The sequence below is a fragment of the Symphodus melops genome (assembly GCF_947650265.1).
Source record: "Symphodus melops genome assembly, chromosome: 11".
Taxonomy (NCBI): domain Eukaryota; kingdom Metazoa; phylum Chordata; class Actinopteri; order Labriformes; family Labridae; genus Symphodus; species Symphodus melops.
In genome coordinates this window covers 18,343,308-18,354,371 of record NC_136701.1, presented here as the reverse complement: position 1 = coordinate 18,354,371, position 11,064 = coordinate 18,343,308, and the positions used below count along the sequence as shown (strand labels likewise).

The following is an 11,064-nucleotide window of genomic DNA, read 5'->3' as shown; positions in this document are numbered from 1 at the left end:
CACAATGGCCTTTGAATGAGAGTTTAAAAGTGATTTTAAGACTTAAATTAAAAGTCATTGATTTTTCTTTTTTCAACAAGCAGTTATTTCAGAAACATAAAGGCTCCTGTATTAAAACATGATTTGCATTGTATTGCACAATACTCGTCATCCTTCCATCAGAAAAATGTCTTAAGTCATGAACAGTGTTTATAGCAATGAATGTGCAAACCACATAAGTACATAATACCACAGTGGCAACAAACCGTCTTCTTCCTTTTTTTTACTTTCTGAGGAAGATCATTGATATGAAAACCAAGTCGTCCCCTCAAGGTCATTTCATTGTCAGGGATTTTTATAGACGTCCATTTTTAAAATGAAATCTTTGCCAAGAGACAGAAGCAAGAAAAAAACAAAACAAAAGTGGCCAGTGAGTCATAATTACCAAAGTAGGAGGAGAAGATGGATGGAGCCATTTTCTCACCTCCTCCTTAAATGTTCTGGCTGGATGAAAAGTGAGTCAGCAACACTAGCCTGTGTCATTAAAGATGTTAATTTAGGATTCTGGACCACCATATCGAACAAGGAGCATCGAGCCTGTTGAAGAACCTTTTAGATTAAGGCATACATAAGGGAAGCTTTAGCAGAAATACTGTAGATCACAGTGCCGGAGTAAATTTCACAAAAAGCTCGAACAGCTGTTGAAGCAAGTCTTGGGAAGGAAAACAGCTGAACAAGATTCATAAAGAATAAACATGTCCCTGAAGACAGCATCATGATCCTCAACAAAGGCCTGATAATAAAAGTCTGGAGTCCTAAATACCTGGCTAAAAGATATGAGTAGTGACCTCTGCAGAGATTTCACTTCAATAGTAAATTACAGACTACTTCTTTCCAATGGACCGATATTGAACAGATTGTTGTTTTGCTTGGAGTCGGTAACACTTTGTGGTATCTGAAGATAAAAAGGATAAACACAATATGTTTGTTTTGTGTGCCTCTTTTAATCTCATTCAAGTCAGAGAACGACTGAGCAGGTGGACGGCTCACAAACTGAGACTAGCAATATTTTAGTCACATCAAAACACAGCAAAGCTGAATACATGAATTAAAAGTCATCAGTGAAAAGTACGTAAAGCAGGTCGATGAGGTCTTACATGTTGGACAAAACACGTTCAAGTTGTTCAGTCCTAACATGACACGTTGGAAGTGTCAAAGCTAAAAAAGGAAAGGGGGGGGGGGGGGGGGGGCACTTGAAGTTCTTCTCAACAGCCAAGCTCATCACTCGTCATGCTGTTAAATGCTCCTCAATAAAAAATAAAAATAAAAGATGCAAACATTTTAGCTGATGGTCCCTAACTGCATAAGCAAACAATCTTCAAGAAAAAGTTTAAATCAAAACTTAGTGAAGCAGAAAAAAATAAAAATAAAAAAAAATTACATTTGTGAGGATACATGTACTAAATAAAGAGAACAGAATAAAAACACATTACAGATTCTAAAATAGATTGGTGTTTGATAAATCAACTTTAAGATGTCAGGACAGAGTTGCAGCACAAGGACCAACAGTTAGTTTATCATCTAAAGTAAGAGTTTTAAAATAATATTAAATGCACCTGCTTATTTGTAAAATGAAATCCTATAGGTTCTCATTTCCATCCAACAATCTCCTGGCCAATGAACGGTGAAAGTTTTAGCTGGAATATTAAAATCGAGTAGTAACACGTGGACAGGTCGACCCGGAAAGTAAGAAAAAAGCTAAATGGAACTGAAAGCGAAATGTTGTCAACAATGTACAGACGAAACAACGACGACAGGTACGGTGACTTCAAAAGGCTTGATGCTTAACGTCCACTAAAAACAAACGACTCATGCGATTTGTCCTGGGAGTCAAACCAGAGTCTGAGAGCTGACAAGTCCAGTACAAGAAAACTATAAGTCAGTCTGATGACAATCAGCACAGACTCGCTGCTCTGCAGAGTTAATAAGAGACTCTAAACTGTCAAACACTATCGATGTGATGACAGGGGAGGAGCTGCCTGCCTCTCCAAACTAGGAGTTTATATACAGAGGAATAGCATAGCTGGCTCTAAAAGGATAAGAGCCGTGTGTGTGTGGTGTGTGTGTGTGTGTGTGTGCGCGCCCTTAACTAGAGCATCTGAAATCCTGATCCACAGACACAGTGATAAGAGACAGCAGAGCACCTGTCCAACCCCACAGCTACTGCAGCCAGGGGTGTAAGCCTACAGTGTGTGTGTCTAGGTCAGAACATACCGACTTCAATTAAGAGTAACAAAGTTCTCCCTCACAACCCCCTTTTTTTTTTTCCTCCTCCATCCACCACGACCAACAAGTAACAGCTGAAATGCGTACAGTACATGGCTCAGAGAGGAAACTCCAGCCTGGTCTGCAAGATAAAACTCGACTAAGTTCTGAACACGGCAGCAGACAAGAGTTTGTTTTTTTTTGTTTGTTTGTTTTTCTTCAAACAGCTCTCTTAGTAATAGTGACATATTTGCAGCCTGCTGCCGGGGTCGTTCTTTCCAGGGCTGAAGAAAGGATAGACGGGCTCCTCAAAGCACGTGTCAAACATGAACAGTCTCTTCATGGTGACGGCATCATAGAAGCTGAGACGCCCGTTGTCATAGTCCAGGTACACGCCCACCCGAGGAGAGTTCCAGTAGTCGGCGACAGGGATGCGCCCGTCCTCTCCGTTGGCGTAAAGCCGGTCCTGCAGACACAGGCTCCAGTATCCGGCGGAGGGAGTGAGGCTGACGAAGCCCTTCCTGTTGCTGCACTCGGTGGTGACTCCCAGGTACCACACACCTTTGTCCTTCACGTCCACCTCCCAGTAGTGCTGGCCGCTAGCATACTGGGCTGTGGCGAGGACGCCACAGAAGCGGTTGAAGCGGGCCGGCAGGTCTGGCTCCTGGTTTCGGACACGTCCCTCCTCCACCTTTGTGTCGAAGTCGGAGATGAACAGGTTTGCGTGCGCTGTGTCTGGGTCCAAGGTGAGGTTCTGAGGCACTGCAGACAGAGGGACACGGGGATATGAGGAGCTTTTGATCTCCGGAGAGGGCAAATAATGGAAGCTTTGAAAATAAACAAAAACTCAAATGTAACTTGTTCCTACCAGAAAACATTAGATTTTTAAACCAGGAGACTCATGTCCAACAATTACCTCCAGGCTACACTGTGTGGTCTGACAAGTTTTCTTGTCATTCAAAAAGGGCAACGACGGACAAGAGCCGGACCTAAACGCATCATATATCGGACTGTGTTTGTGCTCTGACTCACTTGTGTGCAGCACATGCATCATTTTCTTCCACATGATAAGCTGGAAGGGCCCTGAGAAGTCGGTGAATTCAGTCTGAATGTTAACAGGCTCGATAGATGTGAACGGCTTGCAATGGATGACTCTGGAAAGGATTTAAAAAAAACAAAAAAAAAAACAAGATTAGGCAAAAATCTTTTTTTTTTTTCCCTCCTTCCTTTCAAGTCACTTTAAATTTTAATGTTACAGCAGCTTAAAGTTACTCACTCGTCGAATGTCTCAGCCAGGCTCTGTGGGAATAAAAAAACATCTTTTGATTATTGTAGAACACGTTTTTTATCCAGCTTACAGTTTCAGGACAGTCATGTTCGTGTGGTTGTTTTAAGAAGAATACATTTCTATTAAAACCATCAGAAAATTTAGCTCATTTTTTAACTTTAGACTAAAAACAGTAATTTTTGCAGTATCTCGCAGCACGACTAGCTTGGAAGCTCCAGTTGAAGATCGTAGAGTTGACTTAAATGCACACAGAAAGATGTCTTTATTAATTTAGCGCGATCATAAAGACACCACATGAAATCCAAAACAAGTTCTAAAATAAATCGTTGTGCTTGTGTATTCAGAAAGAAAACAAATTCAGAGACGTATTGCAGTCTCTCTGGTGTATGATCTTCAAACATGGACAGAGCCTGTGATGAAGCTGAACTTTAACAGCTGACTGACCTCAAAGCTAGTCTTCCCACTGATGTGACTGTGGATATTAGCGATAGCCTTGTCCACAGCTGCCGTCTCCGTTTCCACGATCTTCAAGTTATCGTCTATGACGGCCATGGTGGCCACTTCCTCGGCATCCAGGCTCTCCAGCAGCGAGTCCCTCTCATCCAGCAGGAATTGGACCAGGGCACCGACGTCTGCCTCAATCTTTTCTTTCAGTCTCTTCTTCTTCAACTGCAGGACAGAAAAAAGAAAAATCCAAGATGGTTTGCAATATTGTACGTTAAAGAACTTCAGAGACTGGGAGGTTTCATTTTGATAGATCGACAGGATCAAACACTGAGTTTCAGCTTGGCCTGCAAACGATATGTACATTTGTAATGTAAATAGATATACTAGAAAATAAGTCGTTACATACCCTCGCTTCACTTCTGGTGCGCTCATCAGCCGTTACAACTTTTACACATTGAGACTTCTGCCAGTTGAGCTCCATCAGCCTCAGTTTCAACTCCATCTATGGCAAACAAGGACATGAAAACAAACGCAATGAATAATGACATCACAGAGAATAGAAGATTATTATATCTCTTAATAGTGTAACCCAACACACTGCAGATTCATCCGTTTAGACTTACCTTCATGTCATTCACAACTTCTGGCACTGGTGCTACCTCATGGTGTCTGGAATGACAAACAACGAGACGGCAATGTTAACATTTGGGTTCCTTAAGATGACTGAAGAAACCCAACACACTGCCTCATAGCTTAGTTATGGTTCAAAACTCCCATGAGTTAATTTCAATAGAACAAAGTGACTCTACTCAAAGTGCATTTCAACAAACTGTAGCTCTGTTCATAATATTAGCCAACATCTCTTATTTCCATCCCTGTTAAAAAGGTGTGAACAAAAACTCCAAGGGCCCTGTTGCTTAGCAATGAATTAACCCGAGACTAAACATTCCTGCAAGGCAACGAGACGTCCTCCGTTCTGGAAGATAACATTTTAGTTTAAACCGTTGTTTAACTTAAGCATCATCTTCATCCAATCAGAGAAGGACAAATGGTCGGCTGAGATTGTCATGGAATGTAGTCAAGGACATGATTCAAATAGTGACGAAAAGTTTATAATAATAAAATAAAATAAAAAGTCCTGATCCACAAGCTCCGAAAAAGCAGAATATGTCATCAAAATATTAGTTTTTAAAAACGTCTTTGCATGCCCATTTAAATGGCTTTATCTCTAAGTTGGCAACTCTACCACAGAAATTGCTCAGCAACTAAAAAAAAAAAAAAACATAGTTACAGGCTGTTACTACTTTATTTTATTTTTTTCGTGATCGTGAGCCCGGTGAGTAGACGACCCACCTGTGTGCTCGGGATTCCCTGCAGACAACACAGATGGGCCTCTTATCAGTCTGGCAGAACAACTTCAGCTCTTCACCGTGTTGCTCACACTTCCCATCTACGTTGACGGGCTTAGATGGAGCAGGACAAGAGCCCAGACAATCCAGATCGTCCAGTTTGGACACCAGGTTTTGCACCAAGTAGTTTTTAGTGAAAGTTCTCTTGTTGAACACCTGAAACAAACAAACAAAACAAAAAAGAAAGCAAATGAAAAGGGAGGAATCTTTTTTAGGATCTGATGAAGTTTGTAAATATTTTTGTGTCATCTTGCATTGCAATATATCGAAGACGGCTCACTGATTAATGATGTAAATCTTCGGATAACATAACGGTAGCTGGGTTAGCTGATAACAGCTATCATAGCAACGGAAGCCACAAAATGCACTGCGTAGCTAATGCCAAATTTTCGAGGACAACCCGACAAACAGCTGCTCCCATTTCGCTGATAAAAACTTATTTGACACAAATATCACAAGCCATTTTGCAGAAACAAAACAAACAAAAAACACAAATTGTTTGTGTTTACATACCGTTCGGCATTGAGGGCACTGATAACCGTAGTCTCCGCCATTTTCATCCCAGTGCATGCAGATACAAAACCGGCAGAAATTGTGCCCGCATTTCAGAATGACAGGGTCTTTGAAGAAGTCCAAACAAATCGCACATGTGAGCTCTTTCCTCAGGTCGTCTCCAGCTGCTCCAGCAGTAGCCATGTTTACAAGCCAGCAGCAGCAGAGTGCCACTGCAGGAAGTGAAGGAAGAGAAGGGAGGGGAGCGCGCTCATTTGTGGTGCGTCATACTACGTTTTAACCAATCAGATTATTTCCCCTCCCTCCCTTTAATCACAGCCTGATAATGGCTACAGGCAGTGAAAATGAGCTATCATGTAATCACACTTTTATTTTAGTACGCATTTTCAGAGTTTGCATTTCCACTCAACCAATAAAACCAATGAAATTTAATTCGCCTTTGGATTGAATTATAGGAAACTATACAACTGTATCAATTTGTAAATCAATTTTACATTTCCCAAGTCAGTGAATGCAGCCTGCCTGAATTGAAATGCTCCTACAGTTTTTTTTTCTTTGCATTGGTGATACAAAGTGCCTTTTGTGAAGGTTCCAAAGGAACTCTACAACCTATAGCATAAGGCCTAAAAATATTATAGTAGTGGTAGTCCACAAATATAGTCACAAGCATCCTCTTTTAAAGTTACCGAATAAATAATTTGAAGGACCTGCCCTTGTTTCCAGTGCTGCATATATAGGGAGCATGCATATGAACTTTATTTTCATGTCGAACCGTTTTCTGCCAGTGCATTAAAGATTTTTGCCAGGTTTAAACATGACCTTGAAATGTTTGGTGCTTTAACTCAAGCCTCAAATGCCTCAACTCTGCAGTGGTGAATTCCATCAAGTCTTTTAGGGTCTCATTTCTAATCTTACTCAAAAAGTCTCAATGTCAACAATATTGCTCTCCATAAAGAATGAAAAAAAAAATGCAACAACCGGTAAGCAACAATATTTATTCTTAAATACATATACATAAAAACCCATTCATAAAAAGACACAAACTGAATATCAAGTTTGATTGTTTGTGCTAAAATTGTCATATACATGGGGTAAATTGGCTGTGGGATATACATTACATTGCATAGCTTGGATTGGCTTGTGAGGGATGTGATTAGAAAAGTGCATTTCATGTCAGACATGTTATTTCCAAACTATCAGGGCCCAACCGCAAACAAGAAAAAAGTCACAGCTGTTTTTTTTAGTAGACTATATGTTGTATCATCATCACATCCCTTGCTGAGTTACACCTCAGTTGGTTTCGGGTTCCTCATCATATTAGCTAGCCCTCATAAACACTGGAAATAATTATACAGTGATGACTAATGACACCATAACAAGACAAATATTCAGGAACACTGACGTCAGCATGTTGTATATCCATCACAGAGTAGGACAAAGGTTTAACAACACATGTAAACAAGGAAATTTCACCAGTGATAGCAAAAAAGAAGAGACAGCAGGTAAATGTTAAATGGCTCAAACATAACACTTGTCGTGGTGACATACCCATTTGTAAGCAGCTATTTTTTTTGCATCCTTTGTTACAAAAACATGACTCAGAACACTGAAATCCCACACAGCACTTGTGACAACAAAGCTCACAGGAACATGATGTGAGAAGAACAAGGGTCAGACCTTCAGATATGGATACAGCATTTGCATGTTCACAGCACCACACTTATTAGCAGTGTAACACAGATGTGGATAGTGGCTCTGCAGGGACTCTCTTCAGTAGTAAATAGTGTTACGACACACGGTCCATTTTGTATAAAGTAAATCACACCTGAGAGTGTCTTTCAACATACACACTTTAACCAGTGTTATTAAAAAATATATGACAAATTATGCCTAAAGTATTGACAAGATGTATAAATATTATTAAGTCACAGAAAGACACAGTGGAGCAATAATGCTGAAAAGATGGACAGTTTTAAATATTGTGATAACAGATGCAGTTATGAACTGTCAACATGTGATAAAGTAAACATGAGCTTAAAAAACACAAAAAAATAGAAAAATCAACCAACTCAGCAACAAAATAAATGCTCAATACATCCATGGAAACATTCCTCATCATATCGTTAAAGAAAATAAAGAGTAGCTGGAGTTAAAATATGAGCTGCAGGCTCAGAAAAACAAAGTAACTGCAGTGGTATACATCCCTTTCAAAAATGATGCGTGCTGTAAGTTGTGCTTACAGATTAGAAGAAATGTGGTAAAATCTTTTGTTTTCATTTCCATCCAAATATTTTAAGAAGAAAACAAATCCTAAAGGCATAGTTTACCCAAAAATGACTCAACTGCCTTAAGCAGCATGTTTCCAAATGTGTTGTGGCCAAACACTCTGAAGACTTATAGGTTTTAAATCTCCAAAATGAACCAAAACGATATGATTATATTGCAAGGAATTATCAGTAGGTAGCAATATAAGTCAACAGCTACTGTAGATGTGTGAATTACACATTTGCCCCTAAAATGTTGACTTCAATTCATTGTACAATAAATCGACTATATTTTTTTGTCAATTTGTCTAAAATATGGTGTTTTGGCTACTTATACTTTGATTAACTTCAGAGAAGTCTTGACTGACATAAGTAGAGGTTGTCGTTCTCTTGTACGTCAACTTTTACTTCCTGAATGAACAGGAAATCAAGCGCTACTGTACATCTGCAGCTCTAAATCTCAGACTTGGCCTGTGTGACACAAGATTTATGGTTAAAATATCTCTCTGTGACTGGGACTGGGTTCTGAAGAGTGTAACTGCTGCAGGCACTTTACATCAGGAAGCATGTGAGGGAGGAAATACCACGATACCAGCAGCTCAAAGAGGAATGTGAAGTGAAGACACAGAGAGGATCGTGGTGCTGTTGCAGTCGTCATGATATGTAATGTAAAAATCCCCCCAAATACATCATACACTCACCCAATAACCAATATGACCTGTCTCAGATTTTTGGTGTTATGAAAGTAATTCAAAACCAGTTGACAATAAAGAATTAAAAAAAATTACAAAATCCCCTCACATACTCTTCACCCATTTGTTCATCTGTCCATCCATGCATCTGTGTCTCAGACCTCTGAGCTGTTGTGGCAGTCTTGCATCCTCACCACCAACATGGGCTCTGTACTGACAGACCCTTTCACCACCTCTTGCACGCCCTCCCTCCATCCCTCCTTCCCGTCCTTCTGTCTGGACCTCAGCACCAGCACGATGGTGACAACAATGAGGACAGTCAGCAGCAGTCCTACCAGTGCCCCCACCACGGTCACCAAACCTTCCTCTCCCTCCTCTGCGTTCAGCTCGCTCGGTTCCAGCCCACGGGAAAATAGCTCGTTGGACCCCCCTGCTCGACGCTTGGTACGATCCAAAGCGATGTGCATGATATTGGTGCCTCTGTGGTTTTCTGCTCCGATATCCTCAGCCACCAGAGGGACTTCATTGCCTGCCGACCTCCTGGAGCGATGACCTTTGCTGCTTGGAGAGGTCAGAGCAAGATCGTTCCCAGTTGAAGCAACGGAGTGATACTCCAGGCTGCGCTTTCCAATGCCTCTATTAGCATTCTCTTTGGAGCGGACGGTGTAAATGGTGTGGATGTACCACTCACGGCCAGCAGCAACCTAAGAAAACACAAGAATATGCATATCTCCTCAACATGTTGGATTTACAAAAGGAATAAAATAGAAAGAAAACACACAACTGTTTGTAGCTGTCCAGAACGACAACAACACATCAACTAAAGGTTTTAATGTTTAAAATACTGAATGGCCAACTTACTTACTAAACTAATGAACACATTACTTAAATGATTGAATATCTCTGAGGAACTTTACAATGTAAAATACCTGGAACATGGCTGTAGAGTCCAACTTAAAGCCATCAGACCCCGGCTGTCTGACGAGGGACAAGGCTGATGGATCATCCACTGCCAGCACAGCATTAAAATCAACATCACCAAACACACGCGCCTGAGTCTCTGGCTGGGCCTTGTCCTGTTAATGTGCAAGAGTTAATTAAGAAAAGGAAGGGAGGATGTTATTTGTTGTGCTGATTGGAAAATGTCACTTTGCATCTTTACTGCAAAGTAAAATTGCAACATAGACAGTAAAAATACAGCATACTCACAAGAATCTTGAATCTATAGAGCAGTGATGGAGAGTCAGCCAGGCAGCCAAACTCAAACTTGGTAGGGTTGTACTTTGGTACGTATCCATCAGCACCGGTGCAGAGGAACACCTTCTCAATGCTACAGAAGAATGAGTCCCCCAGGTTCTGCACAGGGTCCACCATCACACGGCCGTAGATTGTATCACCTGAATTTCAATTAAAAAAATAAAATGCTTTCAATGTAATTTATGAAGTAGTCATACTTCTTCATCTTTATTTAATCAGTAAAGGGTAATACAAGGTTCATGCCACGGCTCTTTTATCTAATAAACGTCAAGCATTAAGCATTAAGTTTACAGTCAACTGCTTCATCAATCATCATTTATTTGAAATCAATGTTCTTCCTGTCAAAAAGTAACATCAGAATTTACTCCATAGTTTCCATTAGGTCAGAATTTTTGTTTGGTAGTGTCCTGTGTTTCATGTTTAAACACAAATTCCATTCCATTTATGTTTGGGTTTTTGTTTATTTATAGACAGGGCAGAAAGACATAGAGAGAGAGAGAGAGAGAGAGAGAGAGAGAGAGAGAGAGAGAGAGAGAGAGAGAGAGAGAGAGAGAGAGAGAGAGAGAGAGAGAGAGAGAGAGAGAGAGAGAGAGAGAGAGAGAGAGAGAGAGAGAGAGAGAGAGAGAGAGAGAGAGAGAGAGAGAGAGAGAGCAGGAAATTACACGCAGGGAAGGAGCCACAGGTCGGATTAGAACCTGGGCCACCCGCTTGGACGACTATAGCCTATAAGAGGTGCACGGACTAACTACTACGCCACCGGCACTCTTGAATCGACTGTTTTAATGATTTATCCACATTAACAAAATGGTCAAGTCCTGTTGACAGTTATTCTTCAGCTACTGAAGAACCAGCGCATTAAATCTTTACATATCGATATTTTGTATAGTGCTGACGTGATCAAAGTCATTGATTTTCAAAAGCAAAACACTGACAGACCTTTAGGTTCCCTT

General features: G+C 40.6%; 2 protein-coding genes across 2 annotated transcripts in view; both read right to left on the bottom strand.

Moving 5' to 3' along the window:
- Positions 1-963: 963 nt before the first annotated feature.
- trim47 (tripartite motif containing 47) lies at positions 964-6,155 on the bottom strand. The gene is made up of 8 exons (XM_079355404.1): positions 5,902-6,155; positions 5,333-5,544; positions 4,603-4,648; positions 4,386-4,481; positions 3,977-4,201; positions 3,521-3,543; positions 3,277-3,398; positions 964-3,006 (listed from the first exon to the last, which is right to left on the bottom strand). Exons 1-8 carry the CDS (start codon positions 6,082-6,084, stop codon positions 2,477-2,479), a joined length of 1,437 nt encoding a protein of 478 aa, XP_079211530.1. The 5' UTR covers positions 6,085-6,155; the 3' UTR covers positions 964-2,476.
- Positions 6,156-6,880: 725 nt separating this feature from the next.
- Positions 6,881-11,064, bottom strand: part of frem2a (FRAS1 related extracellular matrix 2a) — a 56,533-nt gene continuing 52,349 nt past the window's right edge. Inside the window, exons 22-24 of the mRNA XM_079355393.1 lie at positions 10,067-10,254; positions 9,787-9,933; positions 6,881-9,561 (exon numbers count right to left, since the gene is read on the bottom strand). Of these exons, the coding sequence (XP_079211519.1) occupies positions 9,013-9,561; positions 9,787-9,933; positions 10,067-10,254 (884 nt within the window). The 3' untranslated portion in view covers positions 6,881-9,012. The remainder of the gene's footprint in view (positions 9,562-9,786; positions 9,934-10,066; positions 10,255-11,064) is intronic.

What these genes read in the sequence shown, in the direction of transcription:
- trim47 (XM_079355404.1), bottom strand. Translation starts at nt 6,084, where the DNA reads ATGGCTACTGCTGGAGCAGCTGGAGACGACCTGAGGAAAGAGCTCACA. An exon ending in AAGTTGTGAATGACATGAAG is followed by an intron (nt 4,482 to 4,602) that starts GTAAGTCTAAAC and finishes TGTTTGCCATAG; the next exon opens with ATGGAGTTGAAACTGAGGCT. An exon ending in GATGCATGTGCTGCACACAA is followed by an intron (nt 3,007 to 3,276) that starts GTGAGTCAGAGC and finishes CTCTGTCTGCAG; the next exon opens with TGCCTCAGAACCTCACCTTG.